Below are 23669 nucleotides of genomic sequence, written 5' to 3'. Positions count from 1 at the left end.
GCCGCGGATCTGGTATGAAAACTTGGAAGAAACATTCAATCAACAATAACAACAGCTGTTCTTCAATAATCAAAATAGCAAAATATTATTATTACAACTCCATAAATACTATTGAAATCATCTCTCAACAATTCGGAAATGGGTTTGGATCAATCAAGACCAACAACTTCATCAGGGCTGCACTCGATGGATTCGAAAATCTTGATGCATCATCAAGCTATCCCTTTGATTTGGATCATTTTGATCCCTTTGAAGAACCACAAATCTTCTCCAACAAACCGAGTCCTGTCTTTGTATGTGATGCTCGTAATATTCCCGCAGATGTGTGGCTTCATATTTGCTCGTTTCTTCCCGTACGTGTGTTATATGTACTAGTAACGAGCTCTAAATTCTTCTTTCGGGTTTTAATTGCTTACCGATCTCAATTTAACGCTTCATCAGATATTGTGAGTCGATATTCTAGGATGGGATATAATTACTTGCTGGAAAAGTTTTTATTTGATGCTTTCAGAGATTATGGAGTGGTGATTACAGACAAGTCTCGTCAGCAGTTTCCTCAACCAATGCCATATCTGCAAACTCATGAAAAAAGTAATGATACTGCAACACGTGTCAGAAAAAGATTCTTCAACAGAAGGACTGAATTGTTGCAAGATTTGAGACAACGAAATTTATTGGCAGTATGTTGGGGGCAATTGGATATTGAGCATGCGGATATGGTGGCAAAACCAAGATATTTAAGCTTGATGGACATGCGAATATCTGGCAACAATGTTTCAATATTAATGTCTCGAAGAAATTTAGCTGAAATGGTCGACGATGAAGTCAATACGTATGGATTTACAGAGGACATTTATGATCATCCTCCTCAAAACAGTTGGACTCTTTTCATGAATCATGTATTCTCTCCTGAACTTCGCTCTCTCAGTATCAACGATTGTCATTTTTCATTAGATATTCGATTTGATTGGGATCAACTCAATCTCTACCAACATTGCCCAAATTTGACAAAAATTGAAATTAAGCTCTATGAAAAATATTGTGACTGGATTTGTGAAAGCTTAATTACCTTACCAAATATTGCAAATCTAGTTTTATTACCACATAGCGAGATTACCAAAGTATTTTATGATGCGGTAATGACTCGACTCTATTCTGGCCAAACAAAAAAGGAAAACCATCTCGCCAAACTCAAGCAATTACATATTCTTGAAAGTTTGAAATTCACCGAACCTCTGACTTTCTTGACTGACTGTTCCAACACGTTACAGTCTCTAACCATCACGATTCGATCCAACGACGACATTCAATATTTTCCAAGTTCCCTTAAAGAGCTCTCGATCTGTTTCGAAAGGGCATCAAATACAATACCTCCAAAGATCAAACTCAAACATTTAGAAAAGCTCGCAATAACAGGAGCGAAAGCCAATAGGGAACAAATTGACAATTTACTAAGGGCATGTGCAAGTACATTGAAACATTTAACCATTGATCCAGATATTGGAATTGAATATCCTATTCCAAAAGAGCTACCGTCTCTTAAAAACGTACACAGCTGTTTTATACACTCGTTTTCACGACCAACAACCTCTGAAGATTTGACCTATATTACGAGCTTTCTAAAGAATAATTTTAGAACGTTGAATCTGAGTGGATTCTCTGTAAATTACACAAAAAGCATCATTTCTGCACTTCCAAAAACACTTACTGAGCTGTATTTGGAAGGAACCATTTCACAACTACCCACTCACATCAAACTTCAAAAATTTTCATTCACCATTAATGGTCATCAACCTGCCATTGTGCATGCCATTGATACTTCCTTTTGGAAAGACTCATTGAAAGAATTGGTAGTGAATGGTAATCCACAACCCAATGGCTCACTCACAGACAACATTTCAAAACTTAAGATTTTAGAAAAGCTTGTATTGATATCCATTGGATTTGAGACCATTCCTGCAAGCATTTACAAACTCAAAAATCTCAAACATCTTGACCTTTCTCAAAATAATTTGAAAAAGATTTCCAAACATATTGCTTATATGGAAAATTTAGAATTTTTAGATATTTCAAAAAACAAAATTACCAAAATGGACATGACAGTATTGAAGTTGATGAAAAAATTAGAACGTGTCGAATTTGACTCTAATCCTTTTATACCCACTTATGAATCCACTCTAACATTCAAAAATTGGTTGTATTATCCAACATTTAACACAATTACTACAGCTTGTAAAAATCGATTCTTGGAAAAGAAGAGCCACAAACAACTCTATAACATTACATTGATTCGAATTACTTGGTTTGTGGAGCTCTACAAACATGTTCGATTTGTGATTAATTTTGAATATTTTAATAACAAGCGACAAAAAACAGAACGCAAGTCCTTTAGAGGTGCCATGGATAAGGTTTATTGCCAGATCTATGAATGGGATTTGATTCAACCATAGCTTTTGTAAAAATTATATTCCCCTCAATCCAATTCGAACCTTATTCATCTCACATTGCTCTTCACACGTCGTTGCTGTTTGATTGCTGACAGCTCATTTTCAAAAAAAAAAAATACAACTCCTCTTCACAACAACATGGTTCTAGATGATGTCGATGCACCAGAAGGTGTGACTGTCATTCTCGTCAACAAGTTTAACAAGACACAAGAATTGAAACGGAAAGAACATGTCAAGACAAAGAATGGTAGAATTCCTCTCCGTGATATTTGTAAGGAATGGAATTTGAGAAATGTCGTTTGGGGTAAGTTTGGGTTTCATCGTCTCTTGATGATGATTCAAAACGATGATGATTTTTGAATAATTGATTTTTTATCGTCAATCAACTGTATGAATATTCAATTCGTTCGTTACAACAAATTCGACTAGTCGAAACCGATGATCCAGTCACATACGATGAAAAAACTGGTTGGAGTAGCCTTTCATTCGCATTCATGGATCCAGTCATTCTCAAAGGCGATATTTCTCTCATCAATCAAGAGAAATTGGCCAAAGAGCATATGGACAAGGAATTCAAAAAGAAGCCACTTGGCACTTCCAGCTCTCCATCCAAGGGCTTGGATATTGTCGTTTCAACAGAAGAGAAACCAATTGCTCCCACGTACAACGAAAGAATGTGCTCGAGTCGTTGGTCAAGAAACCAAAGCTGCCGAGTCAACATCATCCTCAACAAGCACAACAACATCATCACCTCAAAAACCAGTGGTGGTAGCTTCATCCGTCGTGATTGAAAATAAGAAGCCAACCACTTCAGCAACTGTCAATGTTCATTCCTCATCGTCTTCAGAGGACGTCTTGTCTCAAATTGAAAAATTAGCTGAACTCAAACAAAAAGGAATTCTTTCAGAGGAAGAATTCACTCAAAAGAAGAAACAATTACTTGGATTGTAAAATTGTAATAATGAAATTTGTGAAATTGAATGTAAATGCGTCATGATCATGTATTAAAGATTGATTGCACACACAATGAGTGTGATTTCAGAATATTCAATTATTTAAATTCAGAAATCGTCAACAACTTGGATTATTATTGACTTAGTTGAGAGGATTGACAACACTTCCCAAGAACAACTCAAAGTTGTGAATTCTGGTGAGTTTGATCAACGCTAACAACAGAACCTTGGTTACAATTTCCGTGTCAACTTCCTCTTCTCACCGTGGCTTTCTTTGCTAACACTCGCTCGTCATTATATTCAATGCTTAGTAACAATTTCCAAATACCTAATGGGTCCTTAATTGGATCACTCTTAATGATCAAATTTTCCAATTCCGAGTCTTCTGGAATCACTACTGTTCCTTCAAAAGACTCCAAAATGTAAGCTTCTAAATCGTCAAAATCTCGATCGGTGAAAGTTCTGTTGAAAAATCGAGCAGGAATCGTTTCCTCAAAGTACGATTTTGGAGTTCCAACCACGACAAACAGTGTGACCTTTTCCATTCCTTGTGTTATTGACAATCTTTGTTCAGCATGTTGGAATAATAAATTATTAACTCTTGAGGTAAATCTTCGGACCATGATTGGATAACGAAGGGCACGATGGAGAGCGTGAGTGACATTTTCCAACGTACCAACCATGCAAACATCACCACTCACTAAATGTTGCAATGATCCACCCGATTGAGCATGAACCCAATTGGGATTGGTAATATCGAGGTAGGATTGAATGGAGCCATCTAAGCCACTGACAAATAATTGATGTGGAATTGCTCTGTGATGAGGAATATTGAAATGTTAAAGTAAACCTTTAACAATTTAAAACATTAATATTGAAACACATACTTTTTGATACTTTGAATAGCTGTTGGTAAATGTTGTGAATTAATGAAACCTGTGACTAGTGTTTCCAATTTCTCTCTCGAGTTAATTCTAATAAAAGGATTTGCATTTTGTGGTGTGTTTGCATGAATTACCTTGTAGGTCTTTAGCAATTGCAATACTCTGTTTTGTACTTGTTGTTCTCCGATGACCTATTGTTGTCCATATTGCGATGGCAATAATTTCAAAATTATTATTGAAAGAATTTTTCCATCAAAATTTATCGATATTTTGAATGAATATTGAAACTTACATGTAAAGTGGTGGACATCATTCCCAACAATTCCTGTTGAGCAGCAATTGCCTTCTCCAACTTGTCATACTTCTTGGTGAGCTTATCCATGGATTGTACAAGAATTTCGTGTTGCTTTTCTTGTGAAAATGTTTTATCAATCACTTGTTCAGCATCCGTGATGGTTGTTTTGGATTTTCTTCCCCGAGGTGTTGCTTTGGTTCTGATGATGATGTAATACTCTCTACATTCGTGGTTAATGATTCAACATTCTTTTCTTCCGATGATGATTCTTGTTCTGCTACACTGGTAGTAACAACATCCTTCTTTCTTGGTCTTCCGTTCATCCATCCACTGGTTGAAAAACATCTTCCGAGAGTTTCATTCCAATCCCGATAATTATTGAATAGAATACTGGAATTTTTCTGATCCATTCTTGATAATAGCCAAGTCTTGTTAGAAATTGTTTTCTGTTGGCTCCAACAAGAGGCAAGAGTTGTTCTCATGCATTTGGCGAGTAAGGCTTGTTGTTGTTTGTTCATTTTTTTCTTTGAGAGAAATTTTAATTCCGAAATATGATGAACCGAACGACGAAAGAAAGATTTCCAATTCGCTCATTAAGAATTGATTACTAATAGGTAAAAACGTGATGAAAGTGCCTTATACAGACCATCAATGAATTGCTTGATGTCGCTCAGATTTAGATCATGATTTTCAAAGAGTTTGATGATCCAAAAAGCCTTTTTTGATTCACCCTTGCTTGATTGTTCTCATTTGAAACGAGACGGCATGATGAAATTTCATATCTCCAAGTATTGCAAATATGTCCTTGTTTGCACCTGCTCATATCTTTTAAGTGAGCTGTCAGTTGCCAACATCCTGACGTTGACACTTTGCAAAAGCACATAATTACAACCAAAAAGAAAATCCAACAAACACCATCCACCCCAAACAATGAACACGGAAGTCGAACTCGACATCTTGGATGGTGTCCATGTCCCTCCTTCTACTACTACTTCCACCACTCTCAATTCTTCATCACCCAATCAAAACCATCTACAACAACCACCCATCAACAACAACAACTCGGCTGGTTCAAGTCCTTCCAACCTACAACAACAACAACAACAACCGTTTGTCATTGGTTCTCTCGCCTCCTCTTCCACTGCTTCACCAACAACCAGCGGTGGTCGTTTATCTCAATCTCTATCGACCAATCAATTCGCTACCACCGCTTTACAAGATCCACTCAAAGCCGAAGTTCAAAAATTGGTCGATAAGAACAAGGATCATCAATTATTTGGACTACAACCTTTGAAAGGAATAACAACCACAACAACACCAGGAAATGCTCTTTCGACACAAAATTTGGAGAATGAATCTTCTGTGAAGGAGAGAATTCTTTCGTGTTGTTTTAGTTTGAGAGTGTCCACGTTGGCCACTTTGATTGTCTTGTTTACAGTCATGATTTTGGCGTTTGTGATTATTATCGGAACCATCTTGCCTGTGAACTTTGGAGAGTTGGAGAAAAATGATAGTAGTAATGCTTCGAAGAGATCGATGAAGGCACTCTATGATGATTTACGTACGAATTTGGGTGTAAGTGTGTGCTTGTGTGAAATTTGTAACTTTATTTTGACATTTGGCATGATGGTTCAACATGTTATGATTTTAAATCATATATATTCACTCATCATACATCAGAATTTATTACCCTTCTCTGCTTGGACTGAGCCCTATAACCACATCAACAATGTACTTTCGGGAACACCCAACGCCTATACTAATTTTGATGATTATATGAGTTCAAATTTTCCGAGAGCAATTATGGCATCTTCGAAAGTGAATTGGGTCATTTATTACTTTAAGAATGGAACTAGAATCATTTCGAGAAGCTATAGTTTTGACACGGATACTGTCACTTCTTCATCAGACAATATTCCAGATATTTTGAAACAATTATCTCTGTCAAATCCACTCATGTATAATATGGATAAATCTTATACAAGAAACGGAGGTTTTGTGAATTACAAATCACAATTGATCATGTTATCCGCTGCACCAATTACCATTTCTGATTGGAATAATAATTCTGACACGAATGGTGTTTTAGTATTTGGTAGAATTATGAGTTCAACCTTCATTAATAGTATTGCAAACAGTGCTCAATTATGTCTCTCCATGCATTTACTCGATGATACGAGTGACAAGGTTGTTGAAAAGTTTTCGAAACGTGTGACATCATTGAATGGAACTTTTGTTCTGCAAACATCCTTTGATTGGCCAAATTTGGCAGTTTTTGCATTTGATCCATTGGAAACTACCATGACACTTTCAAAAAGACAATGCTATCGAACAGATGGATCTACACTCTCTGAGCAGAGATTTGCTTCCTATGTTTTATTGAATGACATTTATGGACAACCATTAATGATTGTAAGAACTGATATTGCACGTGATGTTTATTTCCTAGGAATTCAATCGATACTGTTAGCGATTGGTCTCTTACTGTTGGTGTGTTTATTGGCATCCGTTGTTGTGATTCTTTTCGTCGAAAAGAGAGTCTTGTCTCGAATTTTACACTTGACAAGTAGAATTCAAGAAATTACTGCATCGAACGACACCAAACAAAGAATTGCAGTACGAGATGGACAAACTGATGAACTTGGAAAAGTCTCAAAGAATATCAATTACATGTTAAATTCATTGGACATGCTCGTCGAACAGCAATTACAAGAACAAGAATTACTCAAAAAACTTCTTGAAAGAATTTCAGAGGCAGAAGAAAGAACAAGCTCCATCATGAACAGTATCAAAGATATTGTGTTAACAGTCACTGCAGAAGGTGTCGTGACACATGCAAATACTGCCTTTTATGACCGATTTGGATATAGTGCAGTAGATGTGGAGGGTAGTGGTAAAATTACTCTCGACAAGTTATTCCCTCAGTTAAAAGATGTTGCCAAGACTGGGGATTCTCTCGGACAAGTTATTTCCTCGTACGATGATCAAATGACACATCCATTTACTGGCTTAACCAAAAAGAGAAAGAATATTGACTTTGATGCCTATGTCACAAAAGCCAAACAAGGCAACAGCACCAATGGACAACACATGTTCGTCTTTGTCGGAAGAGTTTCCTCTCAATTATTAGGAACCATACCAAAATCTGGATCTCTCCTAGGCATGGAAGGAGAATTCGATCGTCTCTTACTCAATCCTGAAGAAAAGGAAAAATTCAAACTCTTCTGTCGAAATGAAAAATCCGAAGAAAATATGCTCTTCATGGATGCCGTTCTTGAATACAAATCTCTGAAACATACACATGAAAGAATGATCAAACAAGAAGCCATTATTCGAACATTCTTGAAAGGAGAAGAATCTCCACTAGCTGTCAATGTGAGTGGAGCTGTTGTGAAAAAAGAATTAACCTTAATTGAGAAGGGAGTTGGACAATTGGATTTATTTGACAAGTTGTATCAAACTGTGAAGAATAATCTTGCCTCAGATACCTATTCGAGATACAAAATGTTGACGAGTGTGGGAGGTAGTTTGATGGCCAATAGTAAATAGTAATAATAATGGAACTTTGAAATAAAGTTAACTTCAGGACATTCAAAAATTCTTTTATTGTTCCTTTTATTGTTCAAATCCTGATTTGTGAAAATAGATAAATTTGCGCGCCAATGAATTCTACAAAAAAAATACAACCACTTGTTGTATCATCGGAAGACGCTTGTATTCTTGCACCACCATCAATATCAACTTCCAATTGATTAAAAGCAAAAAAAGGATGGTCTGGTTAGTGATTACTCACTCCGTATTGGAGAGTTTGAGAGCAGAGAAACAATTTGATGAAACCATGACGGTTGAGGAATTGAAGAGGAAATTGTATCCAATCGTAGGAACGGAACCACAATATATGAATTTACAATTATACTCTAATGAAAAGGATGATCAACCAGTGTTGAGTGGATTGGATGATTCCCGAACTTTGGCGAGTTATGGCATTCATCGGATTGTATGCGAATTCATGTCATTGATCAAGATCCAAGTACCAAATTTATTGGCGAAGGAGAGGAAGAAGTTGAAAAGTATGTTATTAGTGAGGAAGATTATGATAAGAGAGAAGATACATTTAGAAAGTGGAAAAAGAAGAATATTGATCCATTCGTGAGTAAGACAGCCAAACCACTCTCTGCAGAAGAAGAAAAGTATAACGACGCAAAAATTATTGAGGGAATCACGAAAGAGAGTCGTTGTGAATTGAACGAATCTAAAATGAGAGGTCAAGTGAAGTTTGTTGGAAAAGTTCAATTTGCTAAAGGATATTGGGTGGGAATTCAATTAGATGAACCCATGGGTACAAATGATGGCTCGACCAATAATAAGCGATATTTCACATGCCCTCCAAAGCATGGAATTTTCATAAGGCCAGACATGATCACGATTGGAGATTTTCCTGAAGAAAATTATGATCTCGAAGAGTTTTAAAGTACATTAATGATGGCAATAATATATTATTTATTAACTTATTCTCACCTAAAAACTCTAAGGAAGCTGTAAAGACAAAATTTGAGATTGATTTAAACAAGATCAGTGGAATGTTTATTTGATAAATGTGAAAACAAATGCAAAAGCAAGAAGGAAACCTCCAAGAGCATTTCCCACAGCTGCTGGAACAATATTCCAAGCAAAAGCGTCGGCCCAACTCAATTCCATGACGTACTTGATTTCTGGAGTCAAGAGGGAAGTGGTTGCATTTTGAGCCAAAAACGATTCTCCAAAGACATCTCTCCAAACCAAAATATGTGAAAAGTATCCAAAATTCGCTGGGGCGTGTTGAGGTCCTAACGCAGCAAAAGCAATGACTGGAATGGCCAAACCAGCAATCTTTCCAACCAATGTCACTGCACTCGAACACAACTGGGATGCCACACCAATCATGAAGTTTGCAACCATTCCTGAGACCACACACAAGAACCATCCATTGACACCTCGTTCTTGGAAAGGTTCAATCTTGTGCAATGTAGTGTTACTTAAAAATTGAATCAAGGACGTGTTTTGATACCAAATGAGACAACCATTCAAAATAGAGCTCATCAACATGGTACCCAATAAGTTTCCAGCAATGCACACGAGCCAATACAAGACTGAATTCACCAGAGTCATGAGTTGTATGTTTTTTCTTGGATTTGGTAAATGGGGAAAATGCTTTTCACGACCATGACTTTCAATGTCTTGAGAATGAGAATTTTCGTTTCGTGAATTGAAAAAGCAACACAACACTGTTTTCAACACTTTGAAAATACTTCTTCTAAAAATTCCAATCAAATCATGCTTGAACAAATAAACTGAAACTGAAATATTCACCTCCGTAAACAAAATACTCTTGCTCAACACAATCATGGTGAAGGAACAAATGAATGAAATGCCAATCATTAATTTTTGCATGGCCTTACTGGACAAGTCGCTACTCAATAAACCACTCAAAATGGTTCCAATGGAAAGATAAAATCCTCCAATGACTGACAAAATGAAAATACGGTAAAAGGGATATGTGTGGAGGACCTGATCGCAATGATCATTGATGGCAGTGACGAGTTCGAGTTGAGATCGAAATTTGTTTTCGCGTTTCGTTTCAGAGCGTCTTAATAAATGTTGTTCAAATTCATGATATCTGTGAATGAATGACTGAAGAGGTTGAAATCGAGAGAAAATGCTTGAATTTTCGCTGGACGTTGCGGTGGAGGATGCATTTGAATGGTGGTTTGCGTCTGCATGCTCACCACATGGGCAGCTGTCAGGTGTCAATGTGGAAGGAACATTGAGAATTACATGAGAGTTTGAGTCTGGAGTTTTCATATTTTCTGCTTTTTCGTATTCGATCATGACTTGATCTTCAAAGGATGACGGCTTCGAGCTCAATAGTTTGTCTTGTGACTGCATCGAAGTGGCAATTGATGTAGTGACAACTGGCGTGTGTTGCTTGTTCCTGGCTTCTTTCTTGTTGAAGGATGGAATTTCAAATTCTTGTCCATGTGGATGCCTGTTCATAAAATTGAAATGACCCAAACGTTGTGCTTCCCATTCCTCATCATTGCCATGTTCTTCATCCATATATGGAATGGGATGATGCTCGCAATATTGAGAGCAAAGTTCAACATCAGAAGTTGAATGTATTTTTCTCATACACTCCAAATGATTCTGTTCATGATGATAAGGATGTTGAGTGTTTGACAATTGAATGATGTTTGGCGTTTGAATCGTTCTCATTTCTCTTGTCTTTGAGAAATTTGTATTCGTAGCTGTGGATGATGTTGTTGAAGAAGAACTGGAAAGAGAAGTTTGACTTGAAGGAGTGTTCTCTCGTAATGAATTCATTTTAAAATGTTGTTGAAAATTAGAAATGTCATTGTATGTTCTTATTTGTTGGTACTAACTTTTTATTCAAAAAAGGAAAATGAAAGTTGTAAACAGAAAATGTAAAATAAAATACTGTAAACGAGGTGAGTGTTGTAGTGAAGGGAGATAATACTTTAATTGTTGTTTCAGTAATGTGTGCTCAATTAAGGGCAAACAATGAGTTAATGACAATGATTCGTTTCTCAAAAAGGATATTTTTGAAGAACAGTAATGAATACAACAAGGTTTTACAACACGTTACAAATTACCAAACAAAGTGAGCAGCCTGAAAATGTGGAATACACCCCAACCAGAAAGGAAACGATTCCCTCCTCTTTAAGAAATTCCATAAAAAAAATGTCTGAATCGAACGAAAACGCCATTACATCCTCTCTAGAAACAAGTCCGACCCGAATCGAGTTTTCTTGTCTCGGAAGTAATTATTCCATCTCTGAGCGTGTGGTGGAAATGAAAACCATCGAGTCGAGCTCTCTTCAACGACCGTGGACCATTTCGGAAATTCATTGGGATCAATTACCAAAATTTAAAAAGAAACAAAAATTAGAATATGGCATGTTATTGGATGATTATTGTGAATGGGTGAAAGAATTGGAAAAGACATGTTCTCTGGATTTTAAAATTGCAATTTCGGATTGGGATTATTGTGTGAAAAAATTAGAAAATCAATTTTTACAATTGGAAATGAAAACGAGACAATTTTTCTCAAATCTTAGTATTTATCGAGGAGGTGATATTGAAAAACAATTTTATCAATTGTTAGAGGTTGTTCAAAAATTATGTAAAATTACAACTTTATTTATGGAAGAACGAATGAGTGGTGATTTACTCGTTTCAAAAGTCAATCAATCCATGATGCAGGGTCAACCATTACAATCTTCGAAGAATTCCGAAAAAGAATTATCATTGCCAACTCATGTACAATTGATTGAGCAAATTCTTGAGGAACATGTAGCACGAGTCATGTCCAGAATTGACCAATTCGAACAAGTCAAGAAATTTGAATTTGATTCAAATGTCACATTGCTGCAACGAGTGGAAAAGTATTCTCTGTAGAATTTCAGAACATAGTTAACATGTGTTCATTATGTATATTGCACGCGCGTCTCTTTGGAGAAGTGTCGTCGCCTCATTACTTGTAATCCTTTCTCCTAATTGCACCCTCAATGACTTTCAAAAAAATTTAAAACTGTAGATCAGGATTTCAATTGTAGAACGTTTCCAGTACTCCTCGTCGTACTAAACTGGATTTGGAAAAGGGAAATTTCAGCGAACATGATAGTATTAGACAAGATGCATGAATACTGGAAAATGTCGTTGTGCGTTACCTGCGTGGACTGGCGAGAAAAAACGCAGTATATAATAGCGACAGTTCAATCACTGTTGAGGCCTAAATTTGTAAATATTAACACTCTCCGCACATGTAATGAATATCTGCGCATTTGGGATATGTATACACAAAACTTGACCTGACATTGGTCATTTAAATCTTGTCAGATCTGAAATAGACAAGTCATATTTCCTCATTTATGCTTCAGAACTTTTTTCTTTTCGTATCCACACAAAAGAGTTTCCCCATGCGCACCAGAGTTGTTCCTCATGACAACTGACTCATTTCAAAAGAGTAAAGTCCATGAAAACTTGGTTATAAAAGGCCAAACAGAGCTTTCTCAAAGGTGCTACTCCACACAATTTAAAAAACAATCCAACACTCAATCGAGTTGACCATTTCCACAGTCTCTCCTTTTCCTTTGAACAACATGTCATCCATTTCCTTAACAACAACAACAACAACCAACTCGACCACTTCTTCGACTCGAAAATATATGGACCACATGGAACCATTGAAAGACATGTCCTGGAGTCTTTTACTTTCCTCCATGAAACGAAAACCTGTCGAGCCCAATTTCCAAGAGGATGAAGCCTTTGCATGGAGTGAGGCTTGTTCTTCCAATTCTCATTCCCTTCCTTCCAAATACTTTTCGTTCATGACCACCACTACGACCCATTTGTCGATCCATGATCTGAATCCACGAGATCATGAGTCTTCATCAAAGGCTTTGAATCTCAGCAATGAAGATGATGATCTTTATTGGTTTCCAGAAATTTCATGGAAAACTCTGGAGCAAGTGAGGTGTGGTTGTTCCTCATGTCGATATCCCCAAGCAACAACTTGTGGTAATAGTTGTAGCTATAGTGGACATTATGTTTGTCAGGAGGATCATCATCTTGGTAGTGATTGGAAACCACTCACGAGAATTTCATCACTTTCGACGTCGACCAATATTCAACAAGAACTTGATTTAAGAAGATCGGATCAAGTTCGTGAAGAAGAAGGATGTACCTCCTTCTTGAATCCTATTCTTCCACACGTTCCAGCAAGTTATGCTGTGAATGAAACTTGATTAATCATTGAAAGCTGAGGTTATTGATTTCACTCATCAGCAACACAACCAAGTCAGACATTCAATTCACAATCTCTCTTGAAATCTTTGATGGAAAAGACAGACTCATGACTGTCATGAAGTTGATGCATCTCAATTATCAGAAGATTGTTGTTCAAAAGACAAATTGCCTTGATTCAGATCCAATCATCAATCAATCGAAATCAACAGAGTGACGACTCCAATCAGAGATATTCCAAAGATCATCATCTGATACCTGAATCTCTGGTGTTCCTTTTACATTTTTGAAGAACAATTAAAGAAATAAAAATGTTGGCCAAAATTGTAAATATTTAAACTCTCAGCAGATGCAACACCAATCGAGAATTTGAAATTCCATTCTAATCTTGTGTATATTGGACACACCATCTTTCCAACTGTCCATCTGAGATGGTTCCTTGACAATTGTCAAGTTGACATTGATCACTGTGTTGATATCATGACAAATTGCTGAAACAGCCAATACAACTTTCCTTATTTAATTTCTGCAGCATGCTCAAAGAGTTGGGTGTCTCTCACTTTTTACATTTAGGTTCACTCCATAGAACGTGGATATAACATTTCAGAGCCTTCTCATATCCACATTCACCATTTAAAAAACAATTCAATATTTGTATACATTGATCTATTCAACAGTATCTAGACACACCAAAACCACGACATCCATGTCCACTGCAACAAGAACAATTACAACTAACTCGACCACAACTGGAACAAGTTTGAAAAACGTTTTGGAACCATTGAAAGACATGTCCTGGAGTCTTTAGCTTTCTTCCATGAAACGTAAACCTATGGAACCCCATGTCCATAAGGATGAAGACACTCCTTCTTCCAAATACTTTTCGATGAAGACCACCATTAAGAATAATTCATTCATGAAGTCCATCAGAGGTTGTAGTCAAAGATACAAGTCTCGTTCAATCACCTTCTCAAAAGAAGCACCCAAAACTACCAATCAACCTCCAGAAAAACCAGCCTCAAAGCAGCATGAAAATCTGGATGAATGGGATGACCAACAATGGTTTCCAGAAATTTCATTACAAACTCTGGAGCATGTCATGTGTGGTTGTCCATCGTGTCGAAATCACCATTCAACATGTCGTTGTAACAGTGGACAATATTCTTCTCAAGATGATGAATGGAAACCACTGACGAGAATTTCAACTCTTTCAACTTCAACGAATATTCAATCGTTTCATCAAGAAGAAGAGTGGAGAAGATCGGTCCATGAAGGAGAGAAAGGAAGTATCTACATCTGGAATCCAATTCTTCCACATGTACCAACTACTTGTAATTTATCTGATTGTGAAAATAATTTTATTATTACCAATTTTGGAAAGCATGTTGAGGTTGATTCATTGGATGTTTCAATTCCATCAGCAACACAACAACAAGAGACGACTCCAAGTCCAGACCAATCTCAAATTTTACACAATGAAACAAGTTCTCTTCTTGAAAATCCTTTGATTGGATCAAAGGAAAAAGACAAAGAACCTGAACTTGGAATCCTCTCACCTCAATTGTCAAACGTTGATCGCTCTCAAAGAAGAGAACTCTTTCCATGGTTGTCTAGTTGCAAACAGAAAAAAATTCAGAAACCTAAAAAGATGTTGAGACCTTTGGAAATTCCAAAGAAATCCATTCCATTGGTTAGAAAATAAATTCATTCCTTTGTGTATGCACCAGGACTGGAACTTTATGACTTTGTGTTAATGAAAATTAAAATCAACTATTTTAAAAAAATTGAAAAAAAAAATGACGGAAACACTCGTGTTGAGACGTAACCGACCCGGAACGAAAAAGAAGGAATTATTTGTCTGGGAGAAGAATGAATCATCATCATCATCAACAACAACATCGGGTGTATTGATCCCATCTTCTCCAAGTAAATCTAGTAGTAGTAGCGATAAAACAGAAAATGAGGATACCAATGATGATTTTGATAATCCATTGGTGGTACAAGAAATTATTCAAAAACAAATCAGAAAGAGCAGTAAAAAGGTGAAGAGAATTATATCCATTCCGAAAGTTGGTGGAAAGGGTGAGGAGGGTGATGGAGATGAAAACACATCGAGCTCAGGAGAACCTGCTGTGGATAAGGACGTTTGGATTTATGAACACATGAGACAATTCATGTTGGAGATCAATTTGTTCATTCTCGCCCACAAGGATGTCTGTACAAAAGAAACACAACCCGAAATGAAAATATCATCGAGCATGCTGAACAATCCGAACAGCAATGAAGAACTCATGTATTTATGTCCTGTTTTTTCTCCACCAGAATCTGTTCCAGCCATTGATTATATGGTCCACATTCATACACAATCAACAAGTGTTTTGAATGATCCCAAATTATTTCCATCAAGAACAAGCATCTCTAAGAAGGCCATGAAAGAAATCAAGACACTTTGTCGAAGAGTTTATAGAATTTTTGCCTTCTCATTCTATGTACATCCAGAAGAATTCATTGCATTTGAAAAGAAGACCCATCTTGCAGAGCGTTTTCAGCGATTCCTTAAAAAGTATGACATGATGAGCTCCAAGGACTTCCTTATTCCTGATGATGCTTTCAAAGCTTGAAGTTTTGATGTTGCCCTGTGATGGTGCCATGTAATGTTTAGAATGTAAAACAATGTAAATTAGAATTCAATAGTCTCATCGTGTTTGTTTTGTCCGAAAGCGACTCGATCACAACTCATGTAGCCTCAATACACAATTTACAGACTTGACGACATATATCGAGGATCATTTTAATTATTTGAAAAAATCACTGTAGAAACGATGAAGAGATTTGAGATGTAAATGAATTTCTGTTCTGCTGTTTGCAATAACCATGCTGTATCTTTGACGATTGCTGGATTTGAGGTTCCCAAATCAGTTGGGTGTAATGACAACTGACATTACAAACTCTCCAAAAAAAAAATGTCTTCACAACATCAACAACCACCCCATCTTCTCAAACAACACACCACCAACGACGTCTCCAAAGATGCCGCCACCTTCTCTCAATGGATCAATTCCCGATTGAAAGAAAATCCTCAAACCAAAGATCTCTCCGTTTCTGATCTTTTCGAAGATGTGAAAAGTGGTGTCATTTTGTGCAATCTCTACAAAATTCTTTCACAAGATTCTTCATTCACCTACAATCCGACACCAAAAACCGATTTTCACATGATGGATAATTTACAAAAAGTCATCAATCAAATGAATGATTATTTAGAAAAACAAAATGCAAATTGTATTAAATATTCTGCAGAGACTGTGTTTCATAAATCGGAAACACACGTGTTGGGATTACTTTGGCAATTTATTTTGAGATTTGATATTAAAGAAATTTCTGAAGATGGTAAGTGTTAAATTTGTCATGATTGAAAAATTGATCAATTTTGTTGTGTGTGAAATATTTCACATCTTGATCATCATTGGCGATCATCATGAATACCACTCCGATTCCCTTTTTGAATTCCTATCGTTATGTTCCTACTCCCCTTGACATCTGACACTTTAGGAAGAAGTGGTGAAGATGCTCTTCTCTATTGGTGTCAAAAACAAACTAAAAATTATTCTCCATTGGTGAATATTGTGGATTTTGGAAAGTCATTTCAGGACGGTCTTGCATTTTGTGCTCTCATTCATTCCTATAATCCACAATTGATTGATTTCAAAGCTCAAACTGAATTGAAAGATCCAAAACAATCATTGGAAACGAGTTTTGAAATTGCTGAAAAATGTTTAAACATTCCAAAATTGTTAAATGCCAATGATTTATTGAACGGATTGGCAATTGATGAGAGAATTGTCATGACCTATGTTTCTAATTTTTGGAAAGTCATGTCTCCAACAGCAGCTCGAAAAGTAAGTTATATCCTGATAATGATGGGGTTGTGATATCAATGATGGTTGTGTCATTTTGTAATTTTTTCAAATGTCGAATATGTTGTTGTTGTTAACAAACATCTTACAACAACTCTACATTTCACAAAATAGAACACCATGTTGGATGAGTCTGCCTTGACCACGAACACCTCTCTCAAATCTCCAAGAACATTCATTTCCAAGAAAAAACAATCACATTCCGTCGCTCCAAACTTTTCCTTCCATTCCTTTATTGAAGTTGGTTTAGGCGTCAGTGATGTCCGCATCGATTACAAAAATCAACTCATTCTCGTCACAGATTATGAACATAATCGAATTACCATTTATGATTTGGAAAGTAAGGAATTTAAGGCGTTTTTTGAAACACCAAGCACTCCTCGTTATATTGCCGTGTGTTATGATCTAGCCAATGTTGTAGATTCTGGAATGATGGAACAAGTCTCTTCTCCTAGAAGTGCAAGTAACTCCTGTAGTGGAAAAACATTTGTGGTCATTTCACTCAGTGATGACACCGTTCGTAAATATCAATTGAATATTGAGAATATTAAAAAGAAGAATAGAAAGAGTGACGATGAAATTGCAACATGTGTTTGGACTTGTGGAACTAAGGGTAGAGCTGTGAATCAATTTGATATTCCTCTAGGAGTTGCTGTGAATCATGGATTGATCTATGTGTGTGATTTTGAAAATAATAGAATTCAAGTTCTAGATGCTGCGAATGGAGTGTTCAAAGCGCAGTTGGGAAGATATGGTCAGAATAAGGGTCAATTTTATGGTCCACACGATATCGATGTCGATTCGAATGGGAATTTAGTCGTTGCTGAATGTTGGAATAATCGAATTCAGGTCGTGTCGAGAAATGATGGATCACATGTTACATTTGTGAATGGGAATCATGAAGTGTTTCATCCAAGAGGTGTCACCGTTGATAGAACGTCTGGAAATGTCATTGTTAGCGAATATAGTACTCACAAAATCAAGACCTTCAGCTCGGATGGAAAATTGTTGAGCACTTTCGAAGGAGATCAACAAAATTTCCCATATGGCATGTGTGTGAATGAGTGGGCTGGTGAATTATTGGTCGCTGACTATGGACATGGTAGAATCCAAATTTACAAGTAATTGGCCTTCATGATTTCACTTACAAAAAATTCATTGAATCAGAAACCGGTTTACACTAATCTCTAGAGTTGCATCACCAAAATAGTTTGTGTGAAATTTGTATATCCTTGAAACAATAAATAGTTATTATATATGACTCATAATTCCCATTCACATTTCCATGCCTCAATCTTCAACTCTCACTGCTCCTTTTTCATTCTTCGTTTGTAGTCTTTGGGAGATTCACTTGTGCTGGCTTTGGCCCACATTCCCTTCTTGGATCGTTTCGCTCGTTCCTCCAATGCCTTGTAATACATTTTATACTTTTTGTTCTTATCGATTGAACCCTCAATATAGACTTCTCCTTCTCCTTCATAACATACGGCATATCCTTTTTTTAACATGTATTCACTCACATTGAGTCGTCTCATCCACAAATAGTACCACCATTTTCTGACATACACCGAACCTACAGCTCTTCCATATTGATCTTTTTTCAATAAATACACTTGGACTTTGGAATTAAGGAGAAATTTGGTGAGCCATTCTTTCACATGCTCTCCATAGGGTTGACCTTTTAAATTTCATAATTTAGGAAATTCAAATTTGTTTCATCCATGATCATAGGTAAGTTAATGTTATGTTAAAAAGACATTCATGTTGGTCTCTATTATGTGAAACATGAGAACCACCTACCTGGCATTCCAAAGTGAGCACATTCAGGAGCATCAATACCAGCCAACCGAACATGAATGGTTTCCTCACTCAGAGATTTCTTCTTTTTCATGGGAAGTAACGAATAAATTGGACTCAACAAGGGTGGAAAATGAATGATTCGGAAATTGTCGCTATCGCCAACATGAGGCACGCGTCCAATAAGCTTTCTGTGAGAGGAGAAATCTTTTTCTGTGAGTTGGGCATTGGATTTAATTCTCATGAACTATTTGGCACGGGAATTGATTCAATTATTATTATTAAATGAGTTCATCATGAATTTTCATAATTTTCCAAATCAAGTAAATAATTAATTATTCAAATTTTCATTTTGGAATCACGATCTTGTTGATAAAATCATGATCAATACACTACTTCAAACATACTCCTGTCTTGTAAATTCTTCTTCCTATTCCATAGATTAACAAAGTGGATGCTGCAATGGTTGCGTTATGAATCCAAGTCGGAGATAGATGGCTTTCAATGTGTTCGGAATAGAACGGCAGCACATGTTCTCGATAGATCCTCCGATCCATATAATCATAGGCAGGATGTGTTTTCACTTGTGTCCATGCAGCGTTCAGCTGATGAGAAAGATAAGCCTTCCATTGCAGTAGTACTTCCTTCGTTGAAGACATTTTTATTCACAGCTCGACCAACACAACATTCACAAGCTGAGAAACAACGAAAGTTGGACCACGATTCATGGATGGAAATTAAGGTGACAGGTTGCCTGTTTATTGACAAACAGTTTTTCTAAATGTTTAGAGAAGAATGACTTGTTCTCTCACGTATTGAGCAGAAATCATGGCTTGCAAAATGGAGGCACCAACGGCACTGACAGTAATGTAAATCAAGCTGTAGAAGTTATCCAAGTAGAGAGAGAAGGCAATGGTGAGAATGGCAGAGAGAAGACTGAATGGAAGTGATATTAAAATTGGTCTAGTGTTTGGTTTGTTCAACCTCATAAGGAATCTAATGAATAGAATATGACTTGGTAATGTTAGGATCAAGAGAAGGAATTTGAGTGCATACTGTGAAATCATTCCATCAAATGTATAGCTTGGAGAAGTTGCTGATGTGCTGAAGAAAAGAATAGAGTCAATCATGAAGAACATGGCCATGCAAACTTCCATTGCAAGCAACACAACAATAAATCTCAAACTATCTTTGAATTCAGACAATAGTTGGCTGTCTCTGTTGAGAAGTAAGAAAATGCAGCAGAATAGCAAGTAAGCTTCATATCGGTCTGGATTTAACCAAGTAGTCAATGCAATACACAACACAAAGCAAGCCACTGTAGCACCATTGTTGACAACTGATAACTCGTCAGATCCTGGAACTGATAGATAAGGATCAATTGTTTGAGAGGCGCTTTCATTGTCATTCCTCACATTCAGTACCTTGTTGGATTTTCTAATTCTGATTAGAGGATATCCAATGAGCTTGAATTTGATCAGAATTGCAATAAGAGCTGACAAGGCGCAATACAAGCCCAGGATTGCAATTCTAGCGCTCTTTGTGAGCTCTGTCAAAACAAATGAATAAGTATTTGGATGTAGTGACTCAGCCTTAAGGAAGCTGTTCTTTTGTTTGAGAGACTCTTCGTCAATGTAAATGGACAAATAGGTGACTGGAAGAGTAATAACAAAAGCAGCAAATAAAAATAAGGATGGTTGATAGGAGTGATTGAGAGGGAAGTGAGTCGTATAAATCACTAGCGCAGCAATCACCATGGTAATTAAAACTGTCAAGTGAGTCCAAATTCTAGTGTAATAGAGATAGAGGCCTGAGAAGCTAATCGAAAATCCAATAGCCACCAACACAAAGAATGCAATTCTGATCACAATGTTAGATCTTTCTCCCAAAGAAATAATGTCTAGACTGAAGAGAACAACCAAGGTAATAATAACAATCCAAGGAATAAAATCAGAGAGCGATTCAGAAGTTTTTTCAAGTGAGTTGAAATCACCTGCAAATCCTGCTGTACCTGATAGAGAAGAGCTGCTAATATCACTGAATGAGAAGAAGGCAAGACTTGGCTGCAAAACAGCAACAACCAATCCAATCAATATCAAAAATACGTTAAATCTCTTCACAAGTGAGTTATGTTTCATGTAATTAACAGACAGTGGTAAAATAGCAATTCCCCAAGCAATACAGAAGAAACCAAACAAGTGTGCTTGATTCATGTCATAGAATCTGGTATCTAGGAGCACAGACATGACTGTTTTAAGCAAAATGTTGCGTGTTAAAAATAAGGTAATTCCACTTGCAAAAATATAGAAAACACATGTTGCTGGACTGGCACTGAAAGTTTTGTCTCCGTCGTTAGTGATGGTAGCATAGTACATTCTACTAAATGAAACTGTAGAGAAGACAGCACTAATATATGTTCCGTACACGCCTTGTTGAGAAAGCATAATAGCTAGTTTGGAAATGTAAAGTGAGGTCAACAGAGAAACGGTGTCAATTGAGATTAATTTAAGTTGGAAGAGTCTCTTGCAAAACGCGACACCAAAACCAGTAGTAATTATAATAAGAGTTGGCGAGTAAAAACCTTCAGATTGCTCATATAATAATTGTTCCAAAAGAGCTAATAGTAGAACTTGCACAATTAAAATTGTGTTTCGGGCTGCTGAGAAGTATTCTTTTGTTCCGATCGCTTTTGGAGTTGTCTCATCATCAGTGGGTAGAGTGTATGGAATAGCCAACATGGACACAGCGAGCAGGAATAGGATCAAAATAGTACTGTGTGTCATTCTTAAAGACCAAGTAAATGGCAAGAATGATAGCTCAAATTCGAAATTCAAAAACCAGAAATGGTGAGCAACAAACCAAAGAGCACAAATCATGGCGCATCCAATGAAAATTAAAAATTTGTAAATCTTCTTTTCGAAAGTATAACTGACACCAAAGAACATGGCAACTATTGGAAATGGAATCAAGTAGAAAGGAAGACCAATTAAGATTCCACCGAAAAATGATGATGCTACCATGAATATAGTCAATAAGGATTTGGTCATGGAACTCTTATTTGGGCCAGTGTAGTTTTGATTGTAGATAGCCAATAGCAAAAAGCTGGCCAATGCGTTCAATGCTCCAAAGACAATAATCTTGTCCCATGGACTTCCAAGTGGAATTAAATAGTGATATCTTGGTAAGATGACTCTAAATTCTATCCAGAGATTGAGCAACGCCAAAGAAACAAGCTGAACAAAATATCTCATAGTGTTGTGGCTTTCAATCTTCAAATTCACTCCTCTGCTTGCCTTTGCTGGATTAATAACCATATCATAAGCAGAATCATTAAATGCCCACAAATATGCTGCTGGATCAGAGGAAATGAATAACAATGCCAAAGCAACCAATGCGTTCAAAGTATAGAGATGAGTGGCAAAATTATCCATGAATGTGTTGTGGTAAATAAAAATGTGAAAAACTGGTGGAAGCAAAAAAATCATTGAAATCAGAATTCTAGATTCGAGCGGATGCTGTATATATCTATTCTTTGAGAATGATGATACCTCTCTTCTTCCAACCAAGAATGCATACAAACACAACACACCAACCAAGTAAAATGGTGCATTTGTAATTCCGACAAGACCCACAACAACAGAAATTACTAAAGGAATGGTAACCACTGGAAGCATTGCAAAGACCATTCTTTCTGTGACAAACACCAATTCTGGTGAAAATGTTTTGAACCACTCAGATTGAAGCGATGCCCAAAATCCCGTTAGCATCACAAATAAGCTTCCATTCAGCAACACAAAAATGTTAAAGATGGAAATCCAGAGTAGAGATGCGCTTGTTGTGTAAATGCTGGCCCAAAACAAACACAGAGAGACCCAAAACATTATAAAGGCGTAAGCTTTTTGGTGAAGAAAGTCCAAGGTGTACATGCCCAACAATCCCATGAGTAGTACGAACAAACTATATTTTCCAGCAAGTGTTAATACGGGGATCATGCTCACAATCAAAATAGGAACAATTCTCTTGTTGTAAAGAAACGAAGATCCGGTTTGAAATTTTTCATTCATCACCACGTTAGAATATTGATTATAATTCGTGTTGGTATGTGAAGGATCATAGTGTGCTTGTGTATGAACTCCACCACCTTGATGATGATAAGATTGAAGATGAGGAGCTGATGATGCCGTATTGCTGCGATCATCAAACAGTTGAACATCATCAAATCGACTATTCTGTAAATGAGGTGCTATTCCAGTGGAGCTGCTACCACTGCTTCCTAACACACTAGTAACGTGTTGTCGTTCTCGTAATTCACCTCCTCCGTAGGCGCTAGAGCCAACAATACCACCACTGGAAAAGGACATATTTTTTTGCAAAGAAGCCTTGCTTGATCATGGCCACGCAACGACTCTTTAAAAAATTTGCTTTGCTGGCACTTGCGTGTTCTTCGAGCTACGGAATCGAGAAGGCTTTTGTATTCCAAAATCAACAAGAAGAGAATATTGATAATATTCTGAACGACCTTGGAATCATTTATTTATTTGGTACATAACCGTACTTACAGAAATTCAGTTGCAAAA

The 23669-nt window shown here is 36.8% G+C and overlaps 14 protein-coding genes across 14 annotated transcripts; 9 read left to right on the top strand and 5 right to left on the bottom strand.

Annotated features, from left to right (window-relative positions):
• Positions 1-14: 14 nt before the first annotated feature.
• Positions 15-2450, top strand: C9374_006289 (uncharacterized protein; the record flags this gene model as incomplete). The annotated part of the gene is made up of 1 exon (XM_044696132.1): positions 15-2450. One exon carries the CDS (start codon positions 15-17, stop codon positions 2448-2450), a length of 2436 nt encoding a protein of 811 aa, XP_044546980.1.
• A 135-nt stretch (positions 2451-2585) lies between these two features.
• On the top strand, positions 2586-3398 carry C9374_006288 (uncharacterized protein; the record flags this gene model as incomplete). Its single annotated transcript, XM_044696131.1, has 3 exons — positions 2586-2751; positions 2877-3134; positions 3211-3398. The coding sequence occupies 3 exons, from the start codon at positions 2586-2588 to the stop codon at positions 3396-3398; spliced, it is 612 nt and encodes a 203-aa protein (XP_044546979.1).
• A 247-nt stretch (positions 3399-3645) lies between these two features.
• C9374_006287 (uncharacterized protein) lies at positions 3646-4666 on the bottom strand (the record flags this gene model as incomplete). The annotated part of the gene is made up of 3 exons (XM_044696130.1): positions 3646-4216; positions 4288-4475; positions 4577-4666. The coding sequence occupies 3 exons, from the start codon at positions 4664-4666 to the stop codon at positions 3646-3648; spliced, it is 849 nt and encodes a 282-aa protein (XP_044546978.1).
• Positions 4667-4716: 50 nt separating this feature from the next.
• On the bottom strand, positions 4717-5097 carry C9374_006286 (uncharacterized protein; the record flags this gene model as incomplete). The annotated part of the gene is made up of 1 exon (XM_044696129.1): positions 4717-5097. The coding sequence occupies one exon, from the start codon at positions 5095-5097 to the stop codon at positions 4717-4719; it is 381 nt and encodes a 126-aa protein (XP_044546977.1).
• Positions 5098-5509: 412 nt separating this feature from the next.
• On the top strand, positions 5510-8128 carry C9374_006285 (uncharacterized protein; the record flags this gene model as incomplete). The annotated part of the gene is made up of 2 exons (XM_044696128.1): positions 5510-6154; positions 6260-8128. 2 exons carry the CDS (start codon positions 5510-5512, stop codon positions 8126-8128), a joined length of 2514 nt encoding a protein of 837 aa, XP_044546976.1.
• Positions 8129-8578: 450 nt separating this feature from the next.
• C9374_006284 (uncharacterized protein) lies at positions 8579-9049 on the top strand (the record flags this gene model as incomplete). Its single annotated transcript, XM_044696127.1, has 1 exon — positions 8579-9049. The coding sequence occupies one exon, from the start codon at positions 8579-8581 to the stop codon at positions 9047-9049; it is 471 nt and encodes a 156-aa protein (XP_044546975.1).
• A 114-nt stretch (positions 9050-9163) lies between these two features.
• Positions 9164-10939, bottom strand: C9374_006283 (uncharacterized protein; the record flags this gene model as incomplete). The annotated part of the gene is made up of 1 exon (XM_044696126.1): positions 9164-10939. One exon carries the CDS (start codon positions 10937-10939, stop codon positions 9164-9166), a length of 1776 nt encoding a protein of 591 aa, XP_044546974.1.
• A 378-nt stretch (positions 10940-11317) lies between these two features.
• C9374_006282 (uncharacterized protein) lies at positions 11318-12034 on the top strand (the record flags this gene model as incomplete). The annotated part of the gene is made up of 1 exon (XM_044696125.1): positions 11318-12034. One exon carries the CDS (start codon positions 11318-11320, stop codon positions 12032-12034), a length of 717 nt encoding a protein of 238 aa, XP_044546973.1.
• A 704-nt stretch (positions 12035-12738) lies between these two features.
• Positions 12739-13383, top strand: C9374_006281 (uncharacterized protein; the record flags this gene model as incomplete). Its single annotated transcript, XM_044696124.1, has 1 exon — positions 12739-13383. One exon carries the CDS (start codon positions 12739-12741, stop codon positions 13381-13383), a length of 645 nt encoding a protein of 214 aa, XP_044546972.1.
• An 830-nt stretch (positions 13384-14213) lies between these two features.
• Positions 14214-15083, top strand: C9374_006280 (uncharacterized protein; the record flags this gene model as incomplete). Its single annotated transcript, XM_044696123.1, has 1 exon — positions 14214-15083. One exon carries the CDS (start codon positions 14214-14216, stop codon positions 15081-15083), a length of 870 nt encoding a protein of 289 aa, XP_044546971.1.
• A 94-nt stretch (positions 15084-15177) lies between these two features.
• On the top strand, positions 15178-16002 carry C9374_006279 (uncharacterized protein; the record flags this gene model as incomplete). Its single annotated transcript, XM_044696121.1, has 1 exon — positions 15178-16002. The coding sequence occupies one exon, from the start codon at positions 15178-15180 to the stop codon at positions 16000-16002; it is 825 nt and encodes a 274-aa protein (XP_044546970.1).
• A 342-nt stretch (positions 16003-16344) lies between these two features.
• C9374_006278 (uncharacterized protein) lies at positions 16345-18420 on the top strand (the record flags this gene model as incomplete). Its single annotated transcript, XM_044696120.1, has 3 exons — positions 16345-16768; positions 16931-17277; positions 17410-18420. 3 exons carry the CDS (start codon positions 16345-16347, stop codon positions 18418-18420), a joined length of 1782 nt encoding a protein of 593 aa, XP_044546969.1.
• Positions 18421-18599: 179 nt separating this feature from the next.
• Positions 18600-19751, bottom strand: C9374_006277 (uncharacterized protein; the record flags this gene model as incomplete). Its single annotated transcript, XM_044696119.1, has 3 exons — positions 18600-18973; positions 19096-19339; positions 19500-19751. The coding sequence occupies 3 exons, from the start codon at positions 19749-19751 to the stop codon at positions 18600-18602; spliced, it is 870 nt and encodes a 289-aa protein (XP_044546968.1).
• Positions 19752-19877: 126 nt separating this feature from the next.
• On the bottom strand, positions 19878-23453 carry C9374_006276 (uncharacterized protein; the record flags this gene model as incomplete). The annotated part of the gene is made up of 1 exon (XM_044696118.1): positions 19878-23453. One exon carries the CDS (start codon positions 23451-23453, stop codon positions 19878-19880), a length of 3576 nt encoding a protein of 1191 aa, XP_044546967.1.
• Positions 23454-23669: the final 216 nt, after the last annotated feature.

The sequence above is a fragment of the Naegleria lovaniensis genome, assembly GCF_003324165.1.
Source record: "Naegleria lovaniensis strain ATCC 30569 chromosome Unknown tig027, whole genome shotgun sequence".
NCBI classification, from domain to species: Eukaryota; Heterolobosea; class Eutetramitea; order Acrasida; family Naegleriidae; genus Naegleria; species Naegleria lovaniensis.
This window is presented reverse-complemented; position numbering and strand designations above follow the sequence as displayed.